Here is a 19,211-nt window from a genome sequence, read left to right on the forward strand (position 1 = left end):
GGAAAAAGGCAGAGAAGCCCTCGCTGAAGTGGCTGTTCTCTGTCACCTGCAAGGTTTGTGAATTGGGGATTTGTACAAACGGTTGCCATTATACCTAGAAGTCTGATTTCTTTCTTTCTCTAATGCTGGAGGCACAGAGATCCAACAGGACAGCGCTTGGAATGGAAATCAACACCAGCTCACAAACCAAATTTTGTCATCACTGGCCACCAGATCTTACTGGTGTCTGAAATGTCTCTCCCTCTGAAGTTGTGATTACTTTATAAACTTTAGGTGTGGCAGTTGAGCTGATCATACACGAGAGACAATTCTAATACAATTAATGCACGTTATCTAAACGTCTGAACAATCTAATCTTCTCTAGAAGAAGACTGTTACAAGAATCTGGGTCTGTGCATACTTAATCTACCTAGTTTACCAAATTATTCCTGAGAATGTATTTCATACCACAAACGTATTACGTTTAATAATTCTGGCATTAATAACAGATATTTATTTTTATTTTTTTGGTTGTGTATGTAGGTGTGCATTTCAGAGTTGCCGTTTCTCCTCTCTCTCTCCTCTCATTTGCAGGCTCTAGCAGGCACATTGTCGTCATATATAACATTATTATTTATCCACTGGACAGATAAATCCTCTGAGGCTGGAAGTTTGTGTAGGACTCTGTGCTGCACTGTGGAGCCCAGAATAGAACTTTTTGCGGACTTCTAGTTTTCGGATACCATTGCCATCACCACCACTTTCGCGTGTTTTACGGACAAAGCGGAGCTCCGCGACACGACAATTCCAGGAATTTAGCGCATTGTGACGTCCCAGTGAGCGGAAGTCAACATCGCGTGTTTCATCTCCTGTACTTAGACTGAGAAGGACCACAAAAACACTTTGCTGACTGATAGGGCCTCCAGAGTCCCAAATATAAGGATTTAAATTATTAAAAAGTTGATTTTGCATAATATGTCCCCTTTAAATGAGGCCCCAGGTCACAGAAGAAACCAGCTGCATATTTTACAGCCCAGAAATTAAAATAAAAGCTTGAAAATAAAGTAATAGTCAAGCAATGTCTTTTTTTCCAGTTAATTGTACATTTGCATTTATTGTGCAGTTTCTTAGGATTTGAGAAGGTTAAAGTGAGGTACCGTGATGGTTCACAGCCCTGAAGTAGCATCAGCTTGAGCAGCCTGTATCGAACTTCGGTGCTATTAGCAGAAATCCTAACGACTTATAATAATGAATATCTTGTCCTGTTTTCATTATGATTCACTGATTTATAATTCAGAATGATTTCCCCCGAGCAGACGCTGTTTGTCTCTCTCTCTCTCTGCCTCTCGACGAGTGTGACAGCTCACGCACGTCTTTAGCCTCACTCAAAGAAAACACAGACTTGTCTCTGTGTGCGGTTCACTGCTTGTGTGCCAGTTAAAGGAGTTTGAACATCGCCAGAGTTGTTCAGAACACACTGTGCCGTGCTCAGGTCAGCGCATTCCACCATTCTGTCTTTTTAGAACAGGAAATACGTTTAGTTATATTCCAAAAAATGTTCAATCGGTTCTCAAAATATATCTGTTCACAAATTTCTCTACATGGATTTGTTTTTGGTTGTTTGTTGTGCCATCCTCTTCGTTTAGCTTGAGAGGGGAAGTGATGGTGGTTGATTGGTCAGAAATGCTCTTTAACTATTGTGGTAATGGACACAGTTAGTCGAGGGAGGCATGACCTTTGTTTGAAATGTGACGCATTTCTTTCCTGGAGCAACACTGTTCTTACTCACCCATGGCGGGTGGTAGACATCCAGATGGCTATTTGAATGTTACATCCGATAGACGACTCGCTCTTAGCCACGAAAACAGTTCAGAAGTTGTCAGCGTGTATTATGTAGGTAGTTACGCTGCCAACTGAGCGAGGCGCTGTAGCGTGTGCTACCATGCACGATTTATGTAACTCAGCACAGGCTGAATCTTGCCTGCACTATTTCTTCTAAACAGACAGTGTTTGTCTATTGATCTAAATGTTGAGTATGTTCCAAATTTTTGCACATGACCTCACAGTTATGAATCAAACAGGTAATTTGTTAGAGTTGGTGCTTTCTCAGCGATTCATCAACGAGTCTGTGACAGACAGCGTAATATATTGTACCGCATTAAATACTCTGCATTATCTGCCAAGGGCTTTGGTCATTAGCCACGGGATATAATTGTAGCATTTCTGACATTTTCAGAAATGAAAAGTATGGTTAATAACAGAAACAAATCATTGCCTTGGAGCACAGAGATTTGATTTATGTGCTCACAATAGCCCTGTGTTGGTGTTGCCGTGTTACACCCGGCACAGATGCTGTAGGTTTTGGACACCTCATGTATCCGGAGCTGTTACACTTGTTTTCAGTGGCCATTTTCATACAGAAAGTGCGTCGATAACTTTTCACCAGTCTGGGTTGGGAATAGTCTGAGACGGAAGTGGCTCGTCAACCACTGTCCTCTGTCACATTTTGCACATGGTGAACTTTAAGGTCTTGGCACACATTGGGTGGTGGCTGTGCTCAATGACTCATGTGGTGCCCAGTGAAACTTTCGTCAAACGTCTGGCACATGGTGTGTGTGTCACTGTGGCCTGTGACGCTGGTGGCTCTAAATTCCCCAGTGGCGTCTGATTGGTTGTTGTCGAGAGATGAGGCCCAGGTAAGGGCCAATCATTGAACCTGGAGAAGGGAAACAACAGTGTGAGCCACTCTGTTACCAAATGGTTTTTCAACGAAAGTGCAAAGATCACCCTTACAATACCTTGCATTTGCGTCAATACTGAGTGGAAATGTTTTAATAATGCCAGCTCATTTTTGAATAAAATCAACACGACGGAAGTTTTACATTAGTCACTGAATGAGAATGTTAAATCATGTTTAGTTATTTTAACTTTCAAGTATGTGATGTGTGCCTTCTGTTCATTTTTAACAGGGCTTAAGGAACAGCTTCCAGTGATGCATTCATGTAGTCAGAAAAAATAGTGTGTCATTTACTTTATCAAAAACAGATTTTGATTAATTAAATTAGGTAAATCAACATCATAATCCTTTTTTTTAAGACTGCTGTGGAATAAATAAGAACGAAGATTAGACCGTCAACATTTATGTTGAATGTCTCACATAACTCTATAAAATGATTGTCCCTTTTTTTTAACAACCAAATATTTTTTTTTATATTGAATAGAATAGAGTAGAATGGAGACTGAGCTGGGAATTTTCATACACAAATGCATGGTTAAGAGCAATTTGTATCAAATAAAATAAAAAATAAAGTAAAAGTCTCTCAGTGCGGTGCTTTTGTGTGATATACTGTAAAGTGATAGGCACCGTCTGTCTGCCGTCAGCTTGTTTTAATTGCTGCAAGTAGATTTCTTTTATTTCAGAAAAGAGCTGGTGATATTAGGAAGCTGCTCCGTAACAAACAAAAGTGATGCTGTGTGCTTCTCCGTTAAGTTTGGTTGCCCTTTACTTTTTCACATACCTCATCACTGGATTAAGCTCTGGTCAGAGATGAATCATTATAGCCCAGGTCTGTGAGCTTCAACCTCTCTTAGTCTTTTCATCTAGATTGAATCATCTGTAGTAAGCATTCAGACACACCAGGCAATCAATAACAAATGGCTGCAGCCCTGTCAAATGATTCAGCAGATGTCTGTATCCTTTAGGGGGTGGCTTTTGCCTTGAGAGAGTTAAGTAATTTTGCGAAATTAGAAGTGAGCCAATTTCATCTTTCTCGTTCTCTCTGCAGAATAATCATTAAGAGAACTTCCAAAAGGGCTCGTAGCCAGTCTTGTAAAGATGAGATCATGCTGCGATGTCAGATAATTTTAAAATTGGGACTAATGAAAACTGCAAATCGAGTGCGGTCAGCATTTTAAACAGACGTGTCTTCTGCTAATTTCCCATTAAAGTGTTTCCTCGAAATGCCAAATGAAAATGAATGTGCTCTAAAACTGAATGGTCCAGCTTCTGCCTCAGTAGTTCTGTTTTTTTTCCATAGATTCACAATCTTCGACAACATTGTAAGCTTTAATGGTCATTACTTACGCCGTAATATACAGATTGCATGGGGAAGACAATAGTAAGATAGCTTCTTACATGAAAATGATTGTGCAGTGACTGAATCCGATTCTCTCACCGTGTATGCTGAGTGAGCAGACGAGACTGATGGAGGTACTGAGGGGGAGGACGGGGGATGAACAGCAGGAAAGCAGACAGGCGGAGTGGATGGGGGGGTCAGGTGGCGTGACTTCTTATTCCGCTGCTCGCTGACCTTGACAGTGGAGCCACGGCAGTGACTGGAATGGCTCTTCCCCTCTGTCTGTTTCTCTTTCGCACCGTCTCCCCCTTTTTCCTCTCTTCCGCTCTGTCCCTTTCTCTTGCGCTTGTTGCTTGTTTCGTAGCAAGTGTAGTCTGCTGGGCTGTGGCAGCCAAAATGCACCACCAGCCTCTCTGCTGCAGTTCACCCCCCCCCCCCTCCCCCCCTTACCTCACGTCTGCTATTTTTCCAGACAAGCGGGTTTAAAAAGTCAACTGCGTATTGAGCCGTCTAGACTGAAGCCGGTCAGCGAGCAGCCCTCCCCACCCCCAGCTCCCCCTCCCCAACCCCCTCAACTCGTAAGTTGCTGGCTGCAGTGGAAAAAACGGATGAGGAGCAGGTGACCTTGCTGAGCTCTGTCCCCTCGTTTTTTTAGCCAAGAGGCGAATGGCTCTATAGACATAATATTTAAACATGCTGACCGTAATGTAATAGCGCACTGAAAGCCAAGCTGGACGATGTTGGCCTTGGAGATGTCGACAGGATAAGTGATGTGATATAATATTCAGTGAGTCTTAATTTGTTCACAATACCTGATGCATAAAATCACTTATTCTTCTGTTTCACCTGTAAAATACATGAAAAATACTAGTACAGTTGAACACTATTTACATACATAGATCGGTCTGTTCCTTTCCTTCGTTAAGTGTTGACCTTATAAATGCCAGAGCGAGCTTCTCACTCCGCTACCTGTATTTCTTTTGATGTTCTCTTTTACAAGAAATATTTACCTTCCTGTTTTGGATGCCAGTAGCAACTTTACTGCTTGTCATAATTTATGCCACTTTGCATTGCACAAAAAAGGTGAGAAAACTCGCAGTAGGATCGGCAGACAGAAACTTGAAAAAAAAAAAAATACATTTTGTGGCACCGTGCACGCTCTCAGGTTTTATTAGCCCTGAGGAAGACCGCCAGACTGTTCCTGCTGCTGTACAATTTGCTGAGCTGTTAATAGTGAAAATGAAATTCTATATCTTCTTCATGGCACTCCGAGGTTTTATTTTACACGGATGTTTGCAAACAATTTATACAAACTGCAGAAGATCCAGTAGTTTGTGAAAGTGTTTTGTGTCCCCTGCTGTCGGTTGATGAGGTGTGTGGCACCCCGAAGTGTGACATTCCATGTTAAACAGCACGTGACAGTTTTTTAAGAGGTGTCTCCAGCCAGCCAGTGGCCATGGCATATGTTCTTAGATGATAAAATGGTAAAGCAGCGTTGACAGCTTTATCTCCCGACAGTAACTGTTACAATCAATATATTTTTAAATGCATGGGTCTGCCTTTCAATCTTGTGTTTAACATCACCTGTCTCTGCTTTTCATTATGTGGAGGGAAAAAAAAAACAAAAGTTTGGCTGTACATCAATAATATAAATGGGTTTTTTGAAAAGCTCGCATAATCATATGTGACCTCTGTGGAACGCTGCGTTTCTCAACAAGCAGTTGCCAGTGTGGCTAGTGAGCAATACAACAAAATGCCCGACTCCTGTCTGATCGTTTCATCCTCTTATATTGATAGAAGGAAAGAAATCCATGAAGCAAATTTCATACAGACACACACTTTTCACATTGTGGCTCCACCAGTGGGGCGCCGGCCGGCGTGTGTCTGTGTGCTTGTATGGATGGGTAAATGAGACATACATTGTTAAGTGCTTTAAGTTGCATGGACTAGAAATGCACTATAAATGTACTCCATATATTTATATTTCCATGAACTCTTTTTTTTTTTGTTTTTTATGTGGCCCTGATGTCAAACTCCTCTCCTCAGGATGTTGTTGTTGAGTCCAGATGTTTTCGCCAGTAAGTACGTTTTTTCACAAATGGTTCACCACTTTTGTTCGTTGTGAAGCAAACATGTCCAAGCACCTATTAACCTCTCATTGTATAGCGTGCAAGTGTTGGCTGCAGACCATCGCTGCCAGGAGTACAGAGAGTTTTAGCCCCTCCCACTTTGGGAGATGACAGTTAAACCAGGAAAGCTGCATGTATTACCCTCAGGAGAATGTGTGCGAGACCTTCGGCATGCAATATGTGAAGCTACTTAGAAACGTCTTGTTTCTTTGATGGTTCGTCTCTCACATCTTTCTTCTGCCCTGCTACTGCAAGCCCTCCCACCCACCTTCATATCTTCCCTCGTTTCTTTTCCCACCCATACAGCCTTTCTCGTCCTGTCATCCCTGGGCTGGTGGTCTCTGTCCCTTTGGGAGGTTAAGGGGCACCGTGGGTGAGAGGGCAGTGCGGCAGGTTGTGTGGGCACCACACTCGCCTTTTCCCACAGCCTGCATCAAATAATGCTGAACCCTGACCTCGGTCGGGTCCTCGCTCTCAAAATCGGAGTGGAACTCAATTCAGCGAGGCAGACCCTATTCAGGACTGGACTTTCCATTGGAGGAGAAAAGAATCCCCCATTTCAATTGTCGTCACTGCCCTCCCTTTGTCTGCTGGTCAAGCAGGGTCGGGCGACCGGCCACACTGGCCAGGACAAGACTTCCGAAAAGCCTATTCAGCGTGTGATCTGACCCCCAGGTTCCATTGCTGACTCATAGGGATCAAACGCTGGGAATCTCCAGGGGCTCTATTCCATAGAGATTTTCTTCCATTGAAACTTACCCCCTTTGACAAAACACAAACTGACTGTTTTTTTTTATCAAAAAGTTTCCTTGATGGCATGGCACTGTTTTTTTTTGTTTTTTTTTAAACCTCTATGGAAGTGATTAGAGAAGACTTGAGTTGCAGTCTGCTTTCTTCTCCCTGTCTTGCATACCGTGTTGCTCATTATTAAGTTTATGCAATTAGATGAAACAGAGCGCACATGGGGCGGCTTTCATTCTTGACAGTTGTGGGATGAAAATGTTTGTCAGTGTTGTGGCTGGGGCAGCTGTTGCTCAGGCTGGGGCCATAGTATTGGCTGTGCACCGTTGATATCCTGGTAGTGATTAAAAGCAGTCAGGAGCAGCTTTGTGACGGAGGGGGAAATAATAGAGCATAAAAATATTTCCTGAAGTACATCGAATGTAATTTTCAATGCTGAGGGCATTGAGCACGGCAACTATGCATATAGTGAAAAAGGGATGTGTGTGGATTCAATAACATTCACTTTTCATAGAGCGATTTGATTTGAATTAAAGATGGACTGGAAACAGCTGGAGAAGGTGCATCTAATGTGTGTTTTATGTTCTGTCCAAACAAGCTGTAATTTCATTATTTCCTTTGTTCTCTCATCAGTTTCTGTTTTCTCATTAGTCTTTTTGTTTCGTTGCTTTGCTCTCTTTGCTGTAGGAAACCTGTGTGCGTGATTCATCTACAGGATGCACACAAATATGTACACTTGCACAGATACATGAAGAAACCATGTGAAGATGTGGTCATGATTACGATTAGGAGAAGGTATGCAAGTCAGTAAAAGTCAATAAAACCCAGGAACCTTGAATTTCAAATATGATGGTCCCATGGTGTGTCTGTGTGTGTTTGTGTGCTGGCGTGCATGCGCGCAGACTCCAACTCAACTTGACGCATGGTTTAAATCTTCTGCAGAGGGGGAGCACTTTGATTGTAATGCCGCGTGCTGTGTGCTGAAGTGGGGGCCTGCTGCAGCTTTCAAGCTAGTCAACTGTCAGGACTGGAGCGTGAAAGGGGGCCTCAGAGTGAAAGGAGTGGAGGGTCCCACTAGGGGGGTCTTGGAGGAGGAGGGGTGGCTTGTGACGGACCTCCTGGGCTTTGAGGGCCCTCTGTGTGGGCTGCTTCAGCAAGGCAGCCCTCTTCATAAGAAGATGACCGAAAGGGCGGGGTTCAGGGGAAGGTGCTGGCATATTGGCCCCTGCAGCAGTTAGTACGGGCAGGACGCCAGCTCACCCGTACGAGCTCAACAGACCAGATGTTACTTGTCAGGGAGCTCTTGGCCTTTAATAAATTGAGTTACTGTAAATCTGTTATAAGGCAAGGCAAACACGAATCCCCCCCTCCACAACTACTCTCGCATCCCAGATATTCTGACCTCGCAGACTATTCTTAGTGTGCCACAGGTCAACCCCTGGGGAAGGGGCCATGTCCCGGCTACTGAACCTGCCAGTCAATATCCAAACTACACAAGAGGACGGATGTTTTCCTTCGCCTTTGCCCCCCCAACCTACACTCTAACTATAGAAAATGTCATTCATGCCTCCAGACTGTAACTTCACCAGGTTCCTGACCTTCAGTCCTTGGATCTCTTTAAGGAACCTGACCTGAAGTTAAATGTATTTTGAGATGTTTTGGTATAACGGAACCTCATGGCATTGGGTTTAATCTTTGGCCAATTACTTGCTGCATGTGCATGGTTTTCTCAGTACAGCTGCTCATCTGTTCTCAGACCGTCCTGAGAACTGGGATCAGACTCAGTTAGAGCAGGTTGAGTTGTGATTAAAACGTTTTGTTGTGGTACCAATTGGATACAGGCCTCAACTTCACGTTAACGCTACATGTGTAGAATGTTGTAAGTGTGAATTTGATGCGCTTACTACATTATCTGGAAAAAATAAAACATGGTATAAATTATAATAATACAGTTTAATTCCATCAATTATTCTTCATTATTTAATTAGTAGCATTTGACTTTGATTTGCAGACAGACTACATCTGTTGTTGTCACTACAGAGTGATTTTTCCAAGAGCAACTTGAGTTTTCAGACTCATTTAATCATCGTCAAGTAAAATACAAATGTACAAAAAAAAAATGAAACATAAAACTGTTCCTGTTCATTGTCCAAGATCTGCTCATTCTCTGAATCTGAATGTCGTCAGGCACATCTTTTAGATATATTTTCAGAATTGCTGTCTATATGGAAAGGACATTATCACTGTGTAGGCTCTTAAGTGCAATAGCATTGTTCCAAAGAGCACATTGAAAGGGCTGGCAAGAATGTCCCCAGTGCAGTCTTGCTTAGATTTACAGTGCCTCTGAGGATGGCTCTGATCTGGCAGTGGTCAGTTGGCTTTGAAGTGAACTGTTCCGCAAGTGAATCACTTTGAACCAGCACTGAGCTGAGCCTTGGGGAGACCCAGGGTCCCACGAGTGGAACATGACAGTAAATCTAGTAGCAGCTAACTTTTAGCACTGTGACATGGGGATTCAAGTCTTAATTTTCTGCCTGCTGAATTCTTTTGGCCCAACTGTTTTGCAGCTACAGCTTAGTTTCAGGGTGGCCTCAATGCTTTATGTGCCTAGTAGGCCTGGGGTGACCATGTCCAAAGTTCATATCTTTCTGTCTTTCTCCTGCTCCCTCTGTGCTCAGGCTTAAGATTTTTTAGAACTACAGTCCTACCATTTTGTTCTTCTTTTTTTGTGTGTGAATGTTTTTTAACCCATGTTGCATAGTTCTGCATGGGTCTTTTCACTCATGTGCATCCACACACCAACACAAGCACTCAATTGTGGCTTAAACATCAAGGTCTTCAACTACCAACTGTAAACCAACTGACTGTTTCCTCAAAAATGCACTGATCTGAAGATAACCAACACTCAGATTGAGAAAGAAATGTATCATGAAAAATGTTGTCGCAATAATTATACTGTATAGCGTAGCATAGAGTGCTAGTACATATGTGAAATTTCACAGCGAACATGAGATGTAGCAGCATTTGGCACAAGCACATACTAAGGTATTATACTCTTCTACTCGCAAGATATTCTTACACAATTGGTTGGGTCTGATGTTTGGAAACATTAGTATTAGTGTACTGTGTCTCACCACTTTTTAAAACAATATATTTTTAGTAGGGCTGTCAAAGTTAAAAGGGACATATTGTACCCTATTTCTCCAAGTTAACCTAGTTCCCTGGTGTCCTAATGAAGATGTCTGTGACATGCTTTGGTCATAATACCTCACGGATGAAGCGCCACAGCAGTTCAATCACCCTGCCAAAATAGCCCTGTTCAGAACGCTCTGTTTAGTAGTATCTCTTTCAGTCCACCTTAAAGGTTCACCTTAAAAAAAAAGAAAAACGTAACTTAAGGGACAGGAAATGACATAAGCCACAGAGGCTACTGGGAGCTAAGAGAGCAGAAGTTAGCCTTTGGAAAAGTGATCATTTGCAGGTTCCAGCAGGCACATTTCCGTCATATATAACATGTATCCACTGGACAGATAAATCCTCTGAGGCTGGAAGTTTGTGTAGAATAGAACACTTTGCGGACTTCCGGTTTTCGGATAACGTTGCCCTCCCCTTTTTTCATACGTTGCCGACTGATAGGGCCTCTTGAGTCCCAAATATAAGGATTTAAATTATTAAAAAGTTGATTTTGCATAATATGTCCCCTTTAACACGTTTTTTGTTGTGAGCAATACAGCTGAGATTAACGCGCTAAAATAATTTCACACAGTTATTGCAAGTTTGTTTTCTTCTGGTGTGCGCTGACCTCAAAAAAACTGTCAAAAAACAGATGCATGACTAATTGCTGAGACCTGCATAGAGTTACTTTTTACTGTTTCCACATCACGAATGAGTGGAAAGTAAGTGGCAAACGAACCACTCTAGGCGCTGATAGTGCCAGTAATATGCTGGCAGCTGCCCGGCGACTTCCATTGGGTCACCTACCCTGTGTGGCTATCTGTGCTTCTCTCTCTCAGACATTCCCAGGTGAATTGTGTTGTTGTGATGTGAACACATGTTGTTGCATACAGGATGGCAGTCATCCATGTTGAGCCTTTATTTTAAAATGACCTGGTTGGCACTTGATAGGCCTGAGTCTCTTTGAAATCACATAGTTCTATGTTAAGTTCTGTGTTTAAAAAGAAAAATACAATTAAACCAAGGTTTCTGGTGGTGTTGGAAATTTGATGACTCATTAATTCAGTCATTAGAAGCATAGCAAACGTTTTCTAGAACAAATTTCAAATGTGAGATATGTTTATTTTTTTAATCTATTGACAGCCTTAATTTTTAGCAATAACCTAATAATCAGAAATCAAGTGGCAGACAGACAACAAGAAGATGGAGTTTGACATGATGTAACTCAGGTCTGCAGCTGGAATCCAGCCATGGTTGTTGAGGATGTGTTGCGCACCATAACCAGTCAAACCATTTCATTCAAGCCAAACCACTGAGCCACAGAGTTGCTCCCTGCAGCTCATGCTTTCACTTTCAACAGTGATCACTTATCAGCCTCGTTTAAGGCTCGGGGATTGTAATCCCCACAGATGTAAGACTGTGTGTCCATTGCTCAAGGTGTTATAGCCTTTTTTAAATAGGATTTACTTACTGGCCAGTGGGATGTTTCATTTGACACCTCCCACTGTTTGTGGTGCAATGTTTGTTTTTTTTTTCCACAGGATTTCCAAGTGTTCCCCTCTTGGGGACCTCTTGTGCTTTCTTGTGTCTTTAAGGCTTTTTAGCTAAGCCGGAAAAGCAAACAGAGCCATATCTATTATATGGTAAGTGGATCTCACATTACCCTCCCATTTCAATGCAGTCGCCAGTGTGGGCCACTTTTCAAGTGACTGATATCTTCACAGGGGCCAACATGTCAAGAAATGGTGTAATTGATTGTCTTGGATATTTGAGTATGCCACTTTCTCTTGTTCAGAGATCCACAAATTCTTCCTTCTCCGGTTGTATAGCAAACCGCTATAGAGAGTTTGACACATGACAACCATGTGATAGACTCTTGGTCATATTGGATTTTGGTACAAGAGGCCTTGGAGGCCATATCTTCTAGTTTATATGGCACAGGTAATTCAAAATGAAACTGTTAAAACTGAGGGCAAAAGATGTGTCCGTCCACTTCCCCTGCCGTTACCACGGGTCACTAAAGGCACATGTGCTTTTCATCAAAGAGAAAACCGTAGGGTTGAAATCATTAGTTCTTCAATGAGTTTGTTATTTACCCTTGGCCCACAGAGAAGTTAAGATCGTTGCCTGCAGACACAAAATGTTTGAAGGGCAATTTATCTGTTCAAACAATTATTTTTTATCAGTGTCTGTTTATGTTTTGGCTTTTTGAATATGGCTTAAAGGCAAAATCTTCTCAAGTGAATATTTCCCGCTCCTCTCTTTATGATCTTATTACTTAAACAGGAAGAAATTATTATTATTATTTGATATCATTAAATTTACATTTGATATTTTTCTCAGACGTTTGGAACCCAAAGCGACTGCAAGAGCCAAACTTGACAAAAAAAAACTTGCCCTAGATGAGAAATTGAGATTTCTTTGACGATACAGATCTACTGTAGGAGTGTATCCAGCAAACCTACGTCTGGCATTGCTCTTAACCTCTGCAAGAATGCTAAAACTCACTTCAGATTTCCCAAATACATGTGCATAGCACAAGTTTATTGAACCACTGCAAGTCTTTTTATCTGAACGATCCTGTACATGGCCTGTTAACTGAGCGTTGCCTTGGACCTCTGCCTTTGGAACAAGAACCTGAGTAACTTGGCACAATTGCAACAGGAAAAAAAAGAATGCATAAACACACACACAGTAATGATATAGTTATGATAGCGGCCCATTACAATAACACTTGTGTTTGAAAATAATAAATCACCATTGAAACAGCGTAGCAGATGTGGGTTGCATCAGGCTGCATGCTGGTTTATTTATCTTTCAGCCTTTGTTTTTGCAGGGACCGGCTGGTTGAGTATGCATGCTCACCTGTGCCAACCAAACAAGGCTGGACAGATGCATTAAAAACACAGAAAGAAACACACAATGTACAAACTCCATAATGGAACATTGGCCTTACTTGGCCAACTTAGCCTTAATTCAGGTCTTGAGGAGGTTTCAAATTAACAATCAGGATTTTTTTCCTTTGTTATGGTTGTATCTTGTTATGGACCGACAGCAGTAGTGATGGTGCAATCTGTTTTTTGCATCAGCTATGCCAGTAGTAACTTCACTGACAACACAAGGGGTGGGGGGTGCTGTCTTTTTCCACTTTAGATAAATGTTGACTTGATGGTTTTACAATTAACATGTCAGTCTAAAAAGGTTGACTCTAAATGAATCCAAACACTACAGTAGGTGTTTAATATCTAACAACAGGACTTTTGTATGCCTCAACAGACAGGTCGTTTATTTGGATTGATGGGATGCAGGTCAAACTATGAACCCAAGGGTACATCAGTTTTTTTCCTTAAAAAACATGTCTAAATTCTTATCAAGACACACCTGTCATCCACACTAATCCAGTGTTATGAAGTTTAAAAACTTTAGGCTACATTTCTTTATGAACAGCAAAAACAGTGGACTCTAGAAACAATGGTGCACTGACCCACATTCACCCCATGACTGGTTCTTATCAGCAACAACTTGAATATCGTCTGATTTAAAAAGTCCTTGTTCTACTTTTCAACCTTGTTGTCCCTGAACGTAAGCAAACAACTGCAGAGGAGAGAATCAACTTCCTGTTCACACCGGCATGCACATGCCCAGTGGACCCGAGTGGTCACATGATATCCTGATATACATACTTTTTAGGTGTGTTAGTATTGAAACAGATTGTTTTTCAAAACGCAACAAAATGCAGGATTTTCATCTGAAAATTACATTTTGAAATGATAATGTTGTAACATGGCTGTAGCCAAAAAAAGCAGCTCGTAATTTTAAGAAGCTGGGCTTTGGATCTTTGAATATCACATGCTTCCTAGTTTGGTTTGCAACAAAAATGTTAAATTGGACTCAAGGAATAAAGCTGCGTTTGTTCTGAAGGAAATCATTTTGACATGACTTGATGCCAGCAGTGACCATTGCATTTTGTAATCCGGTGTATGGGAGTCGAAAAATAACAAAACTAAATTATACATCTTTAATACAAAAACTTTTTCCACACAGTTGTGTTAGTTTCTGCCAAACAAACAGCGCTGAGAGAATTGTATCAAGGAATTTCTTTTTAACACTTTGACAATGACCTCATCCTCCAACCATTTAGCCATTTAATCATTTGCACACTTAAATGCTAATTTACAGCTCAGTCTAATCTTCTTACTTCTGTGAGTAATTGTTTGAAACATCTGTCTGCTTTGTGAAGTATTTTTTTTCATATTAATGGGCTGTATTTTTTTTTATAATTTACCGTAATTCGACCATTTGTCACACAGACTGTTTTGAAGTGGGGAAATAGAGGCGTCGACCTCAATATTGCTTTCGTCAGAGTTTGAATTACTTGGAAATACAAGTGAAAACCGTTCACTCAATAAAACCATGTTACTACAAGAGCAGCACTCTGTTGCGCTTGGCTTTGCAGCGTATTTAAAGTGGACCTAGAATGGAAGTTCCAATTAACGCTGTTTTTTAGTGTGTATCTGCGTCATTACCTCGTTTATGAAGCCCTGAAGGTTCGAAACAAACAGTTCAGCCACTGCTGAGAACGCTGTGTTGTATTGTAATCTTGGGCTCAGCGAGATCTCTGAAAAAACCCGGTCCGGTTACGTAAACAGCAGTTCTCCTGAACAGCGGATCCTCCTGCTCCGGGCACTTGTCCGGGCACATCCGGTTGCGTACATTGAGCCGTAGAAGAAGAAGAACGTCCGTTGTGGAGGTGTTTCACTAGCGACAGTGTCTTCTGACTCTGGGTCCGACTCCGAGTCAAAGGCGTAAAAGGGACTGCGGCGGGGAGTCGTGAAGAAGCTATTTTTAAACATTGTTAAAACAATGTTTTGAGAATGAGTAGCAGTGCATCCCACCGTTTCAGAGGGGGGAGCTGCGCTTCTGAGAGCTGGTGTGCTAATTACGTCACTTCCAGGTTTGGCCATCACAAGACAGTTGGGGAAAGCTGTTGTTGGCTGGCCAATCACAACACGGTCTGTCTTCTGGGGGTGAGATTTCAGTCTGAAAAAGCGAGGCTGACCAGAGCTTCAGTGAGGAGAGATTTCTATCGGCTCGTTTCCAGCAGTTAGGAGGTTTTTGACCATAAAAAACAAGTTAATGTATGTAAGTAGACCTCCATAACTAACATATATGTGCGATAGGACCACTCTATGGGAGCTTTTACATTACTGTAAGGGTTAATCTCTCCTTTAGTATTTAGGAGGTGGTGGAAATATGCATCATTAAGTACCTGACACATTTTAAATGAATCCTCATTTGACATACGTTTGCATACACTGATCAGCTAAGTTATCGGTGTCAAATCAATATCAACCGTACATTTCTACTTTTGTAAAAAATCTTATTTGAACATATTTTTATGTTTTTAGGCTTTAAACTAGGGCTGCAACTAACCATTATATTACATATTCTTGTTTGGTCCATAAAATGTCATAAAATGTTGAAAAATATTGATCAGTGTTTGTTAAACCTGGAAATGATGTCTTGTTTTGTCCATAAACCAAGATTATTCAGTTTTAATGATTTCTTAAGAACATTAAAAATCACAGAAACTTTAAATATTTAGGAAACAAATAGATTATAATAGTAATCGATTAATAATTGTGAAATTATTTCAGCCCTTCTTTAAAAATCATTGGAGACACTGATCGCTCCTCCGATTTAGGAAAATAACTCATGTGTATAATTTATACTGAATAGTGAATACTACACTAATACATAAATATGATTTATAAGTTAAGTTAAAGTCGCACGGTTCACTCATTCAGGTCTGTTGCCATAGACTGCTTTCTTCAGTTTTATGGTTTCCCCCCACAGTGGTTTACCTCGGTGGTTAGCATGGCTGGATTCCAGCAGTGTGAGATAGAGTTGACACAGACACAGGTGATTAAGGATTTTTTGTTGTCACCCTTATGCATGTATAAGCCGCTTTCTCCCATGTACACGGCCAGGCCCCTGCTCTGTATGACCTAGAAGAAGCTAGACTGGATGACCCAGTGGTCATCCTAGGAGCCATCTGGCAACTCATGTCTGGTGTGGCTTACCCTTCGCATCGCCTCACGCAATTCCTTAAGCAAGCATAAGTGTGCTTAGGGAGACTTTATCTCAGAGAAACTGGTTTGGGCCGTACTGTTGACTGACGGTGTGGATGCACCCGACTGCGAGGTCATGGGGTTCATTCAGTCGCGTAGCACTGCCCCAGTGCTTTTTGGCAGCGTATCACCACCAGCTTGTTCTCTGAATTAGACGTGCACCGTCAGTGAAATGTCACCTGCACAGAGACGTTCATATCATCCAAGGTATTAAGTCGTGTTTATGGCAAACTGCACAACATGACTGCACAACTGTGAAGACGCACTGAAAACTTGATAAGTCATTGGTGAGATCAGTTGTCCGCACACAGAGAGGTGCCCCCGGGTTTGTTCCATTGGCCTGCGAGGCAAAGGGGATGGAAAAGAAGCTTGAGCCTGTCTGCACATGCACAGAGGTCACTGCTGGCCTTTTGATTGCCTGCCAGTGCAGGGGCCACAGTCTTCCAGAAGAGGGCCTTGGCTACAGGCAGACAAGTGAGCCAGCCAGACAGGCAGCCAGCCGCATCGTCTGCAGTCCAGGTCTGGGGCTAGAGCCTGGGCTAGGGCAGGTCAAGTTACCCAGACAGATTTGTTAACACTGTTTGGGTCCGCTCGGCTTTCTACCCTGGCCTCTGAGCCAAACGCGGCTGAGGTGACTTAATCTGTCATTAAACTCACATTACACCCGGACAGAGACTCGGCTCAGGGGGGCAGAGACAGCACTCGCTCTCCCACTCGCTGGCATGGCTGGCTGGATGTGAGCAGACACAAAGAATACCCCCCTCCTCCTCCTCCTCCTCCTCCTCCTCCTCCTCCGCACTCTCCCCTTCCTCATCATGCCACACACCATGGCACAGCTAGACAGCCCAGCACGGTCTAGACAAAAGCAATTTCACTTGAAGTTGAAAAGTCATTTGACTGTGTGACGGGCACCCGCGTGGATTTGGTGGTGTTTACAGCGAGCACGGATCTATTTGTCCTTCTTGTTGTGTTGCTTTGTATTGCTCTGGAGAAGAGTGAGGTTTGATTTGAAGAATTCATTCAATCAGTCTGTCTTTGTTTTATCTGTGCAGAAATATGGAGACACATTTGCAGAATAACAGATGAGGGTCGAACGTTGTGTGTTTTCCAAAGGCATGTGTTTTAAATGCTTGTCCGTGCCTGTGTTCTTTAACAAAATGTGAAAACCATGTCCAGATAATTTGTGGGAAAAAACAGAGAGAGAGAAAAAATTGGGAGTCTATTGTCAAGTTGGCCTAAAAAGTAATGAATTATTAAGGATTTCTGTCCCATTATACACTTCTGTTCAACACCTATACAATTTGTTTGTGTTTCTCATTAAAACTCAGACTTTTATTCATCAAAAGAGTTGCAAAATGGATAGAAAATATAGTCAAGACATTGACAAGATTAGAAATAATGATTTTTATTCAAAATAATAATGTTGCCCTTTCGTGAAAGAAGCAGCAAAACTGTTTTCACCTGTGCTAACATAATTCCACAAGGGTTTTCTAATCATCCAATAGCCTTCTAACGTGATTAGGAAACACAATGTACTATTAGAACACTGGAAATGAGCCTCTATACACCTATACATCTATATTCCATTAAAAACCAGACGTTTGCATCTAGAATAGTCGTTTACCACATTTACAATATAGAGTGTATTTCTGATTCATTTAATGTTATATTCATTGAAAAAAGTGCTTCTAATTGACCCCAAACTTTTGAACAGTAGTGTAATATAATTTATTAATACCTTTACTGATCAATATCAGTGTGACAGTGAAAGTTGTAGTTTTATTGCATCAATGACATGCCATCACTATACACGTGTCTTTAAAATTGTCATTTCCCTGTCGGACAAATGTGAACTCTGCTTCCATTACTCTGTGCGTGAAAATGTCAGGGACCCAAACAACCTGCAGGACCTTCAGAGGAGGTCTAATTTTTTGAGGTTTGTTTTTACATAACAGCTGGTTCTGGTTCTCCCCCCAGCGTCACAACCTCCCACTGACACAAGCTGCCAGAAGCGTACGAGCGCAAGAACTTTATCGTCAACTGTTGCAAAGAGCGCTGCCAAACCAGCGAGCCACATATTTCTTAGATTTAAGGACTGTTTCACTTAATGATTTTTATTCAGCTTTTTTATTCTGCTTGTCATTTGTGTGTTTGGTTGCACCCTGGTTGCAAATCTGTGTTTGAATAGCTTCATGGCTTTGTGAAGAAAACACATTGTGCATGGAAAAGTTGAAGAGTGGACAGGGATGATACCCAAGAATCTTCCCCTTTCCCCCCCGCACCCCACCTTTGAGTGTTCCTATCCTCAGAAGATGAGGAGAGTGTGGGATGATTGCGAGATACTAACGAAGCGACGGCAACGAGAGAAACTCGAAACCTGAAAACACAGAAAAAGCCTTGAAGCGAGTCCTACATTAAAAGCAATAAAACATGTGTCGATGTGCGCGGAGCTTTAGAAATGTGCAGATCTGTCGCATGTCTGTTCATCTGAGGAGAGCAGCTTTGGACGGTCTCAAAACGAAAAACCTGTGAATTAAATTAATTGCTAAACGTGATCATTTCGGGATAAGTGACGCTGAATGTTTTCCCCTAAACCACAGTCTTTTGTTTTCGTCGACAGATCAAAAAGTACTTTGAACTGGAGCCACTCGCCCGGGGGAAGCGCTGGATCTTGGAGGGCAGCTCCACCGACAACATGGAGGCAGTGAAGGAGAGCTATGGTCAGTTCATTAGCCTGCTGGAGGACAAAGACACAGAGCCTGCAAGGATATGATGCTGCTTCTGCTGCTAATGTAGAGAACATTAGTGGCCCCCGACGACAAAGAGATGCCACGTTGTGCTGGTGCCCATCGTCACACACACAAACGCAAACATGCACATACATGAAAATACAGCAGATGTCAGCCCCCCCCCCCACCTCTCCGTCTGAAATGTGTATCGTATGTTATGCTACTTTCACTGTGGTCTCGGTTTTTTTGTGG

The 19,211-nt window shown here is 42.1% G+C and overlaps 1 protein-coding gene across 1 annotated transcript in view; it reads left to right on the forward strand.

Annotated features, from left to right (window-relative positions):
- Positions 1–19,003, forward strand: part of LOC310939703 (ADP-ribosylation factor-like protein 15) — a gene marked incomplete at both ends in the record, with an annotated part of 87,977 nt that extends 68,974 nt beyond the window's left edge. The window contains one exon of the mRNA XM_083904518.1: positions 18,851–19,003. Coding sequence (XP_083760644.1) covers positions 18,851–19,003 — 153 coding nt within the window. The remainder of the gene's footprint in view (positions 1–18,850) is intronic.
- Positions 19,004–19,211: the final 208 nt, after the last annotated feature.

Source organism: Microchirus variegatus (genome assembly GCF_963457635.1).
Source record: "Microchirus variegatus genome assembly, chromosome: 18".
NCBI classification, from domain to species: Eukaryota; Metazoa; Chordata; class Actinopteri; order Pleuronectiformes; family Soleidae; genus Microchirus; species Microchirus variegatus.